Here is a 15,387-nt window from a genome sequence, read left to right on the forward strand (position 1 = left end):
CCAGGATTACACAGGGTCAAGGCTGGCACGAAAGACCGGGAGGCCACTCCCCCCCCAAAAAGAATTGGGGGGGAACACGAGGAGATTGGCTGAGTCAGGTTGGAGACCTGAGCCAACTCCTCGTGCTTACCGTAGGGAGCGTGGTACTGGTCAGGCACCGTGTTATACGGTGGAGCGCACGGTGTCTCCAGTGCGCGTTCACAGCGCGGTGCGCTACATTCCAGCTCCCCGCATCGGCCGGGCTAGAGTGGGCATCCAGCCAGGACGGATGGTGCCGGCTCAGCGGATCTGGCCGCCAGTGCGTTTCTACGGCCCAAGATATCCTGCGCCGGCTCTGCGCACTGTGTCTCCGGTGCGTCTGCACAGCCCAGTGCGTCCTGTGCCAGCGCCCCGCCTTTGCCGGGCAAAGGTAACCATCCAACCAGGACGGGTTGTGCAGGCTCTATGCTCGAGACCTCCAGTGCGCCTCCACGGCCCAGTGTATCCGGTGCCTGCTCCAAGAACCAGGCCTCTAGTATGTCTCCCCAGCTTGGTGAGTCCTGTGCCTGCTCCCAGAACCAGGCCTCCTGTATGTCTCCCCAGCCTGGTAAGCCCTGTGGCAGCTCCACCCACCAGGCTGTCCATACGTCTCCTCACTCTAGTGATGATCCATGGCACGAAGCCTCCATTGATGATCCATGGGGCGAAGCCTCCAGTGATGATCCATGGCACGAAGCCTCCAGTGGTTATCCATGGCACGAAACCTCCATTGATGATCCATGGCACGAAGCCTCCATTGATGATCCATGGCACGAAGCCTCCAGTGATGATCCATGGCACGAAGCCTCCAGTGATGATTCATGGCACGAAGCCTCCAGTGATGGTCCATGGCCCGGAGCCTGCAATAAGGATCCCTGTCTTAGGTCAGTTAGGATCACCACTTTATTTTAAGAATGTGAAATGTCAGAATAATAGTAGAGAGAATGATTTATTTCAGCTTTTATTTCTTTCATCACATTCCCAGTGGGTCAGAAGTTTACATACACTCAGTTACTATTTGGTGGCATTGCCTTTAAATTGTTGAACTTGGGTCAAATGTTTTGGGTAGACTTCCACAAGCTTCCCACAATAAGTTGGGTGAATTTTGGCCCATTCCTCCTGACAGAGCTGGTGTAACTCAGTCAGATTTGTAGGCCTCCTTGCTCGCACACGCTTTTTCAGTTCTGCCCACACATTTTCTGTAGGATTGAGGTCAGGGCTTTGTGATGGCCACTCCAATACCTTGATTTTGTTGTCCTTAAGCCATTTTGCCACAACTTTGGAAGTATGCTTGGGGTCATAGTCCATTTGGAAGACCCATTTGTGACCAAGCTTTACCTTCCTGACTGATGTCTTGAGATGTTGCTTCAATATATCCACATATTTTCCTGCCTCATGATGCCATCTATTTTGTGAAGTGCACCAGTCCCTCCTGCAGCAAAGCACCCCCACAGCATGATGCTGCCACCCCCGTGCTTCACAGTTGGGATTGTGTTCTTCGGCTTGCAAGCATCCTCCTTTTTCCTCCAAACATAACAATGGTCATTATGGCCATCTGTTCTATTTTTGTTTCATCAGACCAGAGGACATTTCTCCAAAAAGTATGATCTTTGTCCCCATGTGCAGATGCAAACCGTAGTCTGGCTTTTTTATGGTGGTTTTGGAGCAGTGGCTTCTTCCTTGCTGAGCGGCCTTTCAGGTTATGTCGATATAGGACTCGTTTTACTGTGGATATAGATATTTTTGTTCCTGTTTCCTCCAGCATCTTTACAATGTCCTCTGCTGTTGTCCTGCGATTGATTTGCACTGTTCGCACCAAAGTACGTTCATCTCTAGGAGACAGAACGCGTCTCCTTCCTGAGCGTTATGATGGCTGCGTGGTCCCATGGTGTTTATATGTGCGTACTATTGTTTGTACAGATGAACGTGGTACCTTCAAGCGTTTGGAAATTGCTCCCAAGGAAGAACCAGACATGTGAACGTCTACAATTTATTTTCTGATGTTTTAGCTGATTTCTTTTGATTTTCCCATGATGTCAAGCAAAGAGGCACTGAGTTTGAAGGTAGGCCTTGAAATACATCCACAGATACATCTCCAATTGACTCAAATGATGTCGATTAGCCTATCAGAAGCTTCTAAAGCCATGACATCATTTTCTGGAATTTTCCAAGCTGTTTAAAGGCACAGCCAACTTAGTGTATGTAAACTTCTGACCCACTGGAATTGTGATACAGTGAATTATAAGTAAAATCATCTGTCTGTAAACAATTGTTGGAAAAATGACTTGGGTCATGCACTATGTAGATGTCCTAACCGACTTGCCAAAACTATAATTTGTTAACAAGAAATTTGTGGAGTGGTTGAAAAACGAGTTTTAAGAACTGCAACCTAAGTGTATGTAAACTTATGAATTCAACTGTGTGTATATATATATATATATATATATATAACTTATGAATTCAACTGTGTGTATATATATATATATATATATATATATACACACAGTTGAATTCCTAAGTTTACATACACTTAGGTTGCAGTTCTTAAAACTCGTTTTTCAACCACTCCACAAATTTCTTGTTTTCTATATCTATATATATATATATATATATATAGAGAGAGTGAGATAAAACCCTAACTGCACCTTAATGGCAATCTTAGCTAATGTTCTGGGAATGTTCCCGATTTTCTGGGTCTCCTGTGAAAGTAAAATCACATTAAACTGGAGTAAATGTGAAGAAATTTAGACTAATCAATGTCAATGATTTACTCTATACTGTGTGACATCTGTTACCACCAATAATTGGAGTTTGCACCACACTAGGGGAACTTATTTAGACCTCCTGGGCCCCGGCCCAGTGGCTGTGTTCCCTGTTCCGGCCGGTCACTCTCCACACATTAGCGCCGGAGTATTAGTGGTTAGTGCCGCTCAACCTCTCCCGGGGCTGACCCTTTTTGTCAGTGTGACACAGTGGATCCGGGTGGCACTAATAGAGTTTTGGCTCGCTGCTACTCCCCAAGCCCACTGACTTTAACTCCCGATCCAGTCGCCAGTCTGACCGGCCATGCACCGCACCCACAGAACTAATTTCACGAAACACTGCCTCTCCCCATGCAAATTAAAGATGTTATCTTATCATACCCACTAATTAAAACGCCTGAAAGGAAATTGTTTGCCGCCATTACAATTTCAATTGGCACGTCCTAAATCTGTCGAATAGTGAAAGGGAAATTAATGCTTGGATAGGCGTCGCGCTATTGAAGCACAATTGGTAATTGGCTGGAGAAGACCTGGATTGTATTGGTAATAGTTTGGTGTTACCTGCATGGATGTTTACCTGATGGTAATTCTCCTTATAAGCTTTCTCAATTTGTTCTTTGATACTCACTGGCAACTGTTGTAGTCTGAGGGGTTTAATAAAAGTAGTGTTATTTTAAAACAGGTGAATGATTTTTGGTAAAGTAAGTTCCTGTCTCTTATGTATGGATACTTTTTCTGTCTTTGGCAGACCTGCCCTGCAATTGATGATAAAATGCACTCAGAGGTTCTCACTGTGTCAGTCTGTCTTCCCAATGAAAAACAAGTCTGGAGGTGGGCTGTACGCTCTAGTAAAGATCCACAGTTTTCCTCTCACATGTCTCATATTACTGTGGTTACACCTGTGCCAAACCTCAGCAGCCGTCTCCTGTCTCTGTTGTCTAATTTCAAAGATGACGTCTGTACAGCTGTGGGTTTCTCAGCATGGTTTATCAGCGCTGTGCTGCTAACCTACACCGCAAGTCATTCCTCTTTGAAAAGTGGTTCATATCTTGTTTGTACTGTGGTCTTTCCCCGTTCTAAGGCAGATTGTGTCTTAACTGAACTAACTGTATGAAATGTATAAAGGTTTTTGAGACCAGAAAAAATAGTGAAGCTAGTCAGACTGATGAAAATTGTAAACATTAACATATTTTCAATTATATGCATATCTTTATTTCTTCACACTCCACATAGAAGTTGCCATTAAGTCAGGGATGGGCAACTTTGAAGGGAGTGGGGGCCACAAACAATCTGAAATCATGAGGGGCCGCAGTTGCCCGCGGGTCTGCGTACCCACATTCCCCCCCATTCACACAAATCGAGCAAAACATTTTAGTGGCCCCCTTCTTGACAGCGGAGAGACATCTGCAATTCTACACATATTTCCATCGGGTGGAGAGAAATGTTTGCATGTTTTTAACATGATAAGAAGTTTAGATAGTTTAGCAGCCAGCTAACTTAACAATCAAAAATTATCAGTAACTGACATAACAAGAGAAAAACTGCTGATGCACAATCAAATGTCAAAATTGCACCTTGTGTATACTACTATTCTAACTCGAAACAGTAAGTTGAGACCCCGACTGAGTTTTTTTTGTTGGGGGAGGGGGGGATTGATCCGAGGGCCTACAAAATGTGGGCCGCCGGTTCCCCATTCCTGCATTAAGCAATGTGTTTTTTTCCTGCCTGGTGAAAGATGACATTACTTCTTACTTCAATGACAAATCCTTAGTGTAGTTGACTGACATATTGTCAATACAGCGTTCTTGCGCATGTTACATATTGAATTGATGAGGCAAACAACGGGCAAACCCACTGACATGAGTCTCTCATCCAATATGTTTATCTTAAATTGAAAAGCAGGAGCTAATGACATTGCACTTTGATTGTTTGTCAAGGAAATTAAGTTTGTTTTCTGGACTCTAGTTGGTTTTACTCTGTAAATCCTCGGCTTTATAACAGAGGATTTGCATATTTTTGTTGGGGAGGATGCTAGATTTTAACAAAACAGTTTTTCGGACGACTGCTTGTAATCCTATTATAGCCAAATACTCATCTTCGCAGTACCATTGTAAGTTCCACCTTGCATCACTCTTTATTGTGATCTGCAGCGAAAGATTACTAAGAAAAGAATAACATGAATTTCATTGATTTGGTTGTGTTCTCCAGGGGTGATTTCTGCTATGTATGTTGTTCTTTAATAAAGTAGATGCGTCACTGCATGTACACCCAGAGGAACTCATCAAACAGTCTTTAAACAGTCATTTCAAGAACAAAAAGAAGCTGTGCTACATAACTCCCATCACAGACATCAATCCTGTGGCTTTGGCGGAGCACAGTCGCTAACAGCACGCTTGCTACATGTTTAACCGCGAATGTAGGGTGGACCTGTTCTGTACTTGTTAACCCAGATTTAAAGCCCCCTCAACATGGCAGCTAAGATAATGAAGGCCCATATTATCGGACCTGACGTGGAGAAAGTTGCCTCACCACCATCTCCCCCCTTTATGTTGTCCTTGACGTGACAGTTGTGATTTCCCAGTAGAGCATGCTCTTCCTTTACCGTAATGACTACTACCGTGATTAAATAATGACAGAAATTGCGCCTGGCAGCTTTTACCTTTTTTGTTATTTCTCCCCTCCCATGATAAATAATTGAATGTAAAGAGGTCAATGCAATACATGTCTGTCACGTCTGCCGTAAAGACAGGTTATGAGAGTGCCTGTCATCCCTTTTCACCCGGTGGATTTGTCCATTTAAATTTGACACGTTTCTATTGGTTTTGTTCTCTGGCATGTTCGTTTTGTAGGAACGCTGATGTATATATGGTCGTTTTCATATGGTAGCTTTCATACAGTGACTTCTTACTGGCCATAGAGATGTCCCTGCTTCTCTTAATGTTACCACATTAGTCCATCGTGTATGGTTCAGTCTATTTGTTTTCCTCATTCAATTTCACCTGTCAGTCCCAAGGGAAGGGATGTCATTTACAGTCAAGGAGAGATGAATTTGAGAGAAGCAATTGATAATTTCAGCTTTGACACCCAGGATAATATTAGAGTTGCTGTGATCTACACTGAAACCGGTGTGTCAACTGAGCTGGTTGCGTTCCAACTGGCAAAAATCAATATTTTAGATGGCACCTTCCAATAGGCCCTAAACGGGTGATTTACCTCATTAAAACATGGTGAGGTATGGATTTTTATCACCAAACCCTGATAGAGGATGATTAGGGATAATTGAAGGCAACCAGAAGCCTTTGAACATCAGCTAACTTCTGAGTTCCTGAGGAGACCTTTTCGTTAAGAAACACTTAAACGTAGAGAAAAGGTCTGCCTGTTTTGATTGGCCAGAGAAATGCCTGTGGACTTATTGAGGTAGGCTAACGAGAGCGAGATGACTTACTAAAACTGACCTAAAGGCTTTGATGCTAAAGTTCATCAGCAGAGGGTTCTGAAGGGAATATCCTGCCTTCATTAATGACAGACCTTTCCAATCAAAACCAAATCAAACTTTATTTGTCACATGCGCCGAATACAACGTGAAGACCTTACCGTGAAATGCTTACTTAGGGGCATTATTGAGTAGCTTGGATGAAAGGTGCACAGAGGTGCCCATAGTAAACTGCCTGCTCCTCAGTCCCAGTTGCTAATATATGCATATTATTATTCGTATTGGATAGAAAACACTCTGAAGTTTCTAAAACTGTTTGAATGATGTCTGTGAGTATAACAGAACTCATATGGCAGGCAAAAACCTGAGAAAAAATCCAAACAGGAAGTGGGAATTCTGAGGTTGGTAGATTTTCAACACAGCCCCTATTGAACAAACAGTGGGATGTGGATGAGTTTGCACTTCCTACGGCTTCCACTAGATGTCAACAGTCTGTAGAACCTTGTCTGATGTCTCTACTGTGAAGTGGGGCCGAAGGAGACAGGAACTAGTCAGGTCTACCATGACCTGGCCATGCTCTGACCATGCGCGTTCACATGAGAGGGAGCTCTGTTCCATCGCATATCTGAAGTCAATGTAATTCTCCGGTTGGAACGTTATTCAAGATTTATGTTAAAAACCTTCTAAAGATTGATTCAATACATCGTTTGACATGTTTCTACTGTCTGTTACGGAACTTTTTGACATTTCGTCATTTTTTAGTGAACGCGCTCTCTGACTTTGGTTTTGTTTACCAAACACGCTAACAAAAATAGCTATTTGGACATAAATGATGGACATTACCGAACAAAACGAACATTTCTTGTGGAAGTGGGAGTCCTGGGAGTGCATTCCGATGAAGATCAGCAAAGGTAAGTGAAGATTTATAATGCTTTTTATGAGTTTTGTTGACTGCACAATTTGACGGGTAACTGTATGGCTTCCTTTTTGTGGCTGAACGCTGTTCTCAGATTATTGAATATTGTGCTTTTGCCGTAAAGCTTTTTGAAATCTGACACAGCGGTTGCATTAAGAACAAGTGTATCTTTAATTCTATGTAAAACATGTATCTTTCATTAAAGTTTATGATGAGTATTTATGTTATTTGACATGGCTCTCTGCAATTTCTCTGGATATTTTGGAGGCATTTCTGAACATGGCGCCAATGTAAACTGAGGTTTTTGGATATAAATATGAACTTAATCGAACAAGACATATATGTATTGTGTAACATGAAGTTCTATGAGTGTAATCTGATGATTATCATCAAAGGTTAGTGATTTATTTTATCTCTTTCTGCTTTTTGTGACTCCTGTCTTTGGCTGGAAAAATGACTGTGTTTTTCTGTGATTTTGCGGTGACCTAACATAATCGTTTGTGGTGCTTTCGCTGAAAAGCCTATTTGAAATCGGACACTTTGGTGGGATTAACAACAAGATTACCTTTAAAATGGTATAAGATACATGTATGTTTGAGGAATTTTAATTATGAGATTTCTGTTGTATGAATTTGGCGCCCTGCACTTTCACTGGCTGTTGTCATATCATCCCGTTAACGGGATTGCAGTCATAAGAAGCAACAAAGCAGTTCAAGAAAGAGTTAAGAAAATATTTACCAAATAAACTAAATAAAAAAACTATAAAAAGTAACACAATAAAATAACAATAACGAGACTACATACAGGTCGTACCGGTACCGAGTCAATGTGCAGGTTAGTCAAGGTAATTTATACATGTAGGTAGGGGTGCAGTGACTATGCATAGATAATAAACGTAGCAGCAGTGTAAACAAATGAATGGGGGGGTCAATGTAAATAGTCCGGTGGCCATTTGATTAATTGTTCAGCAGGCTTATGGCTTGGGGGTAGAAGCTGTTAAGGAGCCTTTTGGTCCTAGACTTGGCACTCCGGTACTGCTTGCCGTGCGGTAGCAGAAAAAACAGTCTATGACTTGGGTGACTGGGGTCTTTGACAGTTTTTTGGGCTTTCCTCTGACACAGCCTTGTATAAATGTCCTGGATGGCAGGAAGCTTGGCCCCAGTAATGTACAGGGCCGTACGCACTACTCTCTGTAGTGTGTTATGGTCGGATGCCGAGCATTTTCCATATCAGGCGGTGATGCAACCAGTCAGGATGCTCTCGATGGTGCAGCTGACCTCCTCCCTATAGGCGTTCTCATCGCTCCAGACCGAGCATCAGCTGGTCTGGACGACTGTGTGATAACGCTCTCGGTAGCCGATGTGAGCAAGACCTTTAAACAGGTCAACATTCACAAAGCAGCGGGGCCAGATGGATTACCAGGACGTGTACTCAAAGCATGCGCTGACCAACTGGCAAGTGTCTTCACCGACATTTTCAACCTCTCCCTGACCAAGTCTGTAATACCGACATGTTTCAAGCAGACCATAGTCCCAGTGGTGCCCAAGGAAGCGAAGGTAACCTGCCTAAGGTAACCTGCCACGTCTGTAGCCATGAAGTACTTTGACTGGCTGGTCATGGCTCACATCAACACCATTATCCCAGAAACCCTAGACCCACTCCAATTTGCATACCGCCCCCACAGATCCACAGATGATACAATCTCTATTGCACTCCACACTGCCCTTTTCCACCTGGACAAAAAGAACACCCATGTGAGAATGCTATTAATTGACAACAGCTCAGCGTTCAACACCATAGTGCTTTCAAAGCTCATCAATAAGCTAAGGACCCTGGACCTAAACACCTCCCTCTGCAACTGGATCCTGGACTTCCTGATGGGACAAAACCTGTTCTCTGAAAAACCAAAATCTGTGAAAAGATTTGGCATGGGTCCTCAGATCCTCAAATGGTTCTACAGCTGCACCATCGAGAGCATCCTGACTGGTTGCATCACTGCATTGTATGCCAACTGCTCGGCCTCCGACCGCAAGGCACTACAGAGGGTAGTGCGAACGGCCCAGTACATCACTGGAGCCAAGCTCCCTGCCATCCAGGACCTTTATACCAGGCGGTGTCAGAGGAAGTCCCTAAAAATTGTCAGACTCCAGCCACCCTAGTCATACTGTTCTCTCTGCTACCGCACGGCAAACAGTACCAGAGCGCCAAGTGTAGGTCCAAGAGGCTTCTAAACAGCTTCTACCCCCAAGCATTAAGATTCCTGAACACCTAATCAAATGGCTACCCAGACTATTTGCATTGTCCCCCCTTTGACACCGCTGCTACTCTCTGTTGTTATCATCTATGCATAGTCACTTTAATAACTCTACCCACATGTACATATTGCCTCAACTAACCGGTGCCCCCACACATTGACTCTGTACCGGTACCTCCCTGTATATAGTCTCACTATTGTTATTTTACTGCTGCTCTTTAATTACTTGTTACTTTTATTTCTTATTCTCATCCATATTTTTTATTTTTCTATATATATTTTTTTAACTGCATTGATGGTTAGGGGCTCTTAACTAAGCATTTCACTGAAAGGTCTACTACACCTGTTGTATTCGGCGCATGTGACTAATACTATTTTATTTTATTTGAAATAGAAGTACAGGGTTCAAAGAAATACAGTTGAACCCTTATTTACTAGAAAACAGTTCTCTAACCTTTCATTTGAGTTCCATGGTCATCCAAGAATTTGAATTAATGTGGAGCTTGAACAGTACCTGTCATTCATCACCATTGGCCATGGTTACCATGCAATTGCATCATTTATTTCAGAAACTGACTTGATAGTTTGAGTAAAAAATGATATTCTTGATTACTGACTATAGGTTATGAGGAAAAAAGGCATTTGTTTTCAAATCAGTACAGTGTACTTGAGTTGTACATACATTTCCCCCAAAGTGGAAGCCGGAATGAGAACATCATTTTTGGAATGCCTACTTCTTCTTGCTGATTTTCAGGGGGTTTCGGGGAGCTTACTTGCTGATGCAAATGTGAAAATGTTGCCTTCCTGATCAAATGTGATAATGCAGTAGGCCGGCAGAGATGAGGAAAGTGTTTCCGGCTGGGAGGTAGCACTTGCCAACTCTGGAGCAGCTGCTATCGGCCCTGACATTTTAGTGCCTGCTGTCCATTAGTGGCACATGGCTTGCCCACAGCACTGAACGGTGGTGAGCCTAGCGCCCACCAGCAGTTTGTTAGCATGCTTATGTCAGGAGACTGTCAGTGCTTCTACAGACAGGACTGTTGTGGCCTATGGGACCTCAGACATTGCTTTTAGACCAATCTGTGTTTTTGAAATTATAGTTATTTTCCTTTTGGGTATGCATGGAAAGGCTGTCATTTTTTAATGTTTAATATACTGTATGCAAATTGCACATTTTCAATGTTTGTTCTGATGTGAGGTTGTGCCTAGCAATTTGTAAACCAGGGCCACGTTCAGGTTTCCAGGAAACTGGAGAAAACGTATTAAAACTGAAAAAGTACTACTTGAACTAGTAGGAACTCATACATTTGTCCTCAAAACTGACGACAACCCTTCTGTATGTGTTATCCAGGTGATGAAGCGCTCTGGAGCCTGGTTCTACAAGTTCATGCCCAAGTACGTGTACCCTGGGAAGGAGGGGCCGAGTGGTGCTACTCTGGGACTGCGAGGAGCCAATGGAGGAGGGCAGAAGATGGCCAGGAGTTCCACTGTCAGCCGCACCTACACATGGGCACACAGCAAAGGTCAGTCAGTCACTCCCCATGTCCACTGTAATGCAGTTATTCCTTATTTGGAATAGTTTAAAATGGGTACATTTGGGGTCCTGTTACGGCTTCCTTTGAGACATGCTTGAACTGAAAAAAACCATCAGTTCTTTATAAGACAGAAATTCATCATGATTTCAGTTTGTTCTTGTAAAGTTACAAAACAGTGACATAGAGATGACCTTAGATTTTAGAATACTTTTTAAGTCCGTGTTTGATTAGGATGAAGCTTCACTGGGCGTGTCCGAAAACTCATACTATTAGTAAGCTTTTTGGGTAGTAAAGAAAAGAGTATAATAGTATGTGAAATTGTTACAAATTAGTACATTAAATGCCAGGATGTCATATTTATTTATGTTTTTCATTTAGCATGAATTCGCTACACACTATTGAGGAAAATAGTAGTATTTTCCTACACACGTGATTGACAAAAGCTGATAATTGGATAAAGGGGATGGGCTGTGCTTTAATGAATGAATGGTGTGGAACAACCAAATTGCACTTAAGATAACGCCTTCTTTGCATGGATTAGCTTAGTATGTTGTTTTGTTGCTTACATACATTTTTACTGAATAGTATGTTCTAAATAGTGTGTAGTATGGTTAGTACATAGTATACACTGAGTGTACAAAACAGTGTTCTTTCCATGACACACTGACGAGCTGAATCCAGCTGAAAGCTATGATCCCTTCTTGATGTCATTTGTTAAATCCACTTCAATCAGTGTCGATAAAGTAGAGGAGACAGTTTAAAGAATGATTTTTAAGCCTTGAAACAATTGAGACATGGATTGTGTGTGTGCCATTCGTATGTTCCAGACGCACCAGTTTGAGTGTGTCAAGAACTGCAATGCTGCTGGGTTTCCCGTGCGTATCAAGAATGGTTCACCACCCAATGGACATCCAGTCAACTCCTCATTTTGTTGTTTTACTCTCACAGTTTTAGAGAAGCAAGGTTAAGAAATGTTTGTTCTGATGTGTGGGCTGCTTCAGATCCAATATCTTCTCCCTACAAGGGAAGGTGAATCCAGATCTTTGTTGCCATTTATCTTCAGTTGTCAAATCTGATAACATGACAATGGTAACAGGGAGATGCATCATCGTCACTGTCTATTGTCTCTGTGGAGCTACAGTATAACACATTCTATATATTATCTGCAGTTGTGCTTTGGATGCACCTTACAATCACTATAGCATTTTGATTAAAAGGTGGACACTGTTACTCTCACAGCTTTATAACCAACAAGGTCAAAAGTATCATCGCCTTAGAATGCAAGTCTCCCTTTCTAAAGGCCTTATCTATTTTCTCTATGGAGTTTCTCAGGGCCAAGCTCCTCATCTCTGATGTTGAATGGCTAGCTGGGGGCCTCTGAGCTCCATTATGCCACATATTTGCTATGAGTCACCTGGGGAATGAACAAACAGCCTTTGATGCAAGGCCACAGATGTGTTTCTGACCGTCCTCCTAAGCTATTCTAAAAGTATTTGTTGCTGCATTTTCCTCAATAGATATGTAAACAGCTCCTCTGTTTATTCTCTATCACAAGGCCTGCTTTCTGACATTGAATTCATGTTCTCAAACCTTTGCATACATGTATGTTAATTGGCCCCAAATTGAAAGTGAGGTGACGCCCCTCAGACCACCTCTTAAACTGCATCATATTTATGACCGCATCTTGAAAGAGAAAGAAACCCCACTGCATTATTGCCAGGACTGGTCCATTAATAAAGATCAAATTGATGTCAAATACTACCTGAAATATCGAGCAGCTGGTTGAAATTTGCTTAACCCTTTTAAAAAGAGCGAGCACAAAAGAACGATTTATGCTAAATAAATTGGGTGTAACACGGATAAAAACCCAACGATCTGTTATTCTTGATTCAATTAAGTAGTTCAGTGTGTGTTGTGCATGTGTGCTGCATAGCACACTCACTGTACCTTGTGTGTTTGTGCATATCCTGTATAGTTCAATACACATGAACTGTGTGTGTGTGCGTGTGCATGTGTGTCTTTTTATGTATACGGTAGGTCACTACACATCTGCCTGTCAGGGTGTAGACCTGTGGGATTTTTAAGGGGATTTCTATAAAGTCTCCCTTCATGGGGCTGAGAAAAAAAAATGTTTTAAAGCTACTTTCCTACTATTCTACACATTTTACCATTTTAAAGATAGTTCCCTGCAATTTTACACATTTTGCCATAGCTTATGCTGTGTTATTATGCTATCTGAATGACTCAAACATTATAACAAAATCATTGAGGGCCCCATGACAAGACATTTTGGGAATTTTAGATTCTCTGACTGTCTAGTTTTTTTTATTGTTGTTTGTTAGTTCTGAATGATGATCTTATTTAAACATACAGTATCTATAGTTCTGTTATCTTTTCAACATACTTTATATATGTTTTTTGTTGTTTTAAGTTTACACTGCCAACATTTTACCATCATGAAAATGTTAATCATATCTTTTTAAAATATATTTCTTGGAGTGGCGGCAACGATTTAGCACCAGCGGCTTGCCACTGCTAAATGAATATAGGGGAAACACTGAAATATAATCATTACAATATGAATCATACACCAAGTACATTCATATTTGAGACTGTATTAACATACTGTCTACTGTTATTTCACATTACAGACAAACTAGGTTCCCAAACAGTCATCTTTTCATCAGCACTTCAGAAGACACTACACACGCACACATTACATAGCATTACACATTTCACATTACATCATATAGCATGAGCTATGGCCTTATCACATTTGGGCCCGCTTCACATGTGCTTTCCAATAGTCCAGGCGGAGTCATGGTCATCCATTGTGGTCCCAGCGAAAAGCACGGGTGGGATCAGATGGTGCCGGCAGTTCCGGCTGTGACCTGTGTGCACCGTGGCCCGCCGCCTCGGTGCAGGTGAGTGGATACAGAGCTGCAGAGGCAGGGGAGGGCTCACCGCGAAACTATCTGGACACAGACTCCAGAAGGTGTAAAAGCTGATCTGAGTATAGTTTTTAGGAGCTAAGGAAGCACGCAACGTGACACCACACTGCGTCAGTGGAAAGTACAAGGGGACTCTGCAGGGTTGTAGTACTGTAAGTGCGACATTTTTGTATCGCAAAATAATTGTGCAAAGAGCAACAACAACAAAAAACTATTTTATTTATTACAAAAAACACAAGGAAGGGGTAACATTAAAGTATTAGAACATGAAGGACAAACAATACAACATCAAGAGCAAAAAATTACTATAAACCTCATTCTGGCAGCATGATTTGATTTGAGTGATTGGAGTGACGCATCTTACTCTTATGAACTATAAAGTCACAAATAAGATTTTTGAACCACATGGATTTTTTGGGTTGGGATTGATGGGCTTTTGTGATTCAGTCTTCCCACATCCATAGTAGTGATTTCCATGCATTTACCTGTATAGGCTACTTATCTAGTGCATCTATAACACAGAAATGGAATTCGGAACCAATTCCCACCTTGTTTTGTGAGCGGGCATGCACTGATATCGCTCCCTACCTCTCTTCCTAGTCATGAAGGGCTCTCATCAGGGAAGTGTGAGATTGAGCAATGAGAGCACTGGTCTGGCCTCAGTCCTATTTCCAGCTTCAGGTGGAGCCTTGTGGCTGTTGCACAGCATGGAGAGACACTGGGCTCTAAAGATAGGGAGATGATTCACTGTCTAATGACTGGCTCGGCTCATTAAAATATCCACCAGTTTAGAACACTTAGAATACAGAGGATTCTGAGTTTGGAGGACGGGTTTGTTTTACTTACGATGCTTTGTGTGGGTGGGTGGATGCTTCAACCATTTTTTTGTTTGTTTGTGAGTCGTGTGCGTGTTCATGTATTAATCAACTTTTTTTTTACGAGGCACGAAACCAGTCATTTTACTAACCACAACCATGTCCAAATAGCATCTTGCTTATTATTCATTGACCTGTGTTGTTTTGACTCGGCCATAGATAAAGCTATTGTGCTTGACCTCGCCCCACCTATCTAGATGAATGGTTTGAGTCCCAAATGGCACCCTCTTCCCTATATAGTGCACTTTATAGGAAATAGAGTGCCATTTGAGATGCAGCCTTATTGTCTGGGGCTACATTTCGGTTGGCTCCGACTATCAGCTCTTCCTCCATGGTGAAATGCCCCAAGATCATTTGAATTAATTTCCCTGGGTTAATCAGAGATCAGTTATGTAAATTACCAAAATGGGTTTCATTAGTGTGCCTGAAATTCTGTATTTGGCTGTGCTAACCGAGTAAAGATCATAATACCCCGCTATTGATGAGTTTATAGAAGGCAATGGGTGGTTATTTTAGGATGGAGGGACGTGGGATTGACATGGAGGGAGAGGGAGGGTTGCTCTGTCTCTGGACAATATCTTTTGGATCTCCATTCAGTCATTCAGTTGAAATGGGAAATGCCCTCTGTTCTCTGTTGAGGGGG

The 15,387-nt window shown here is 42.3% G+C and overlaps 1 protein-coding gene across 1 annotated transcript in view; it reads left to right on the forward strand.

The window, feature by feature from the left end:
- The window catches only part of LOC111950485 (rab effector Noc2), a 78,764-nt gene that overhangs the window by 41,525 nt on the left and 21,852 nt on the right, over positions 1-15,387 (forward strand). The window contains exon 6 of the mRNA XM_070434245.1: positions 10,735-10,906. Coding sequence (XP_070290346.1) covers positions 10,735-10,906 — 172 coding nt within the window. The remainder of the gene's footprint in view (positions 1-10,734; positions 10,907-15,387) is intronic.

This window comes from Salvelinus sp. IW2-2015, linkage group LG23 (genome assembly GCF_002910315.2).
Source record: "Salvelinus sp. IW2-2015 linkage group LG23, ASM291031v2, whole genome shotgun sequence".
Taxonomy (NCBI): Eukaryota; Metazoa; Chordata; class Actinopteri; order Salmoniformes; family Salmonidae; genus Salvelinus; species Salvelinus sp. IW2-2015.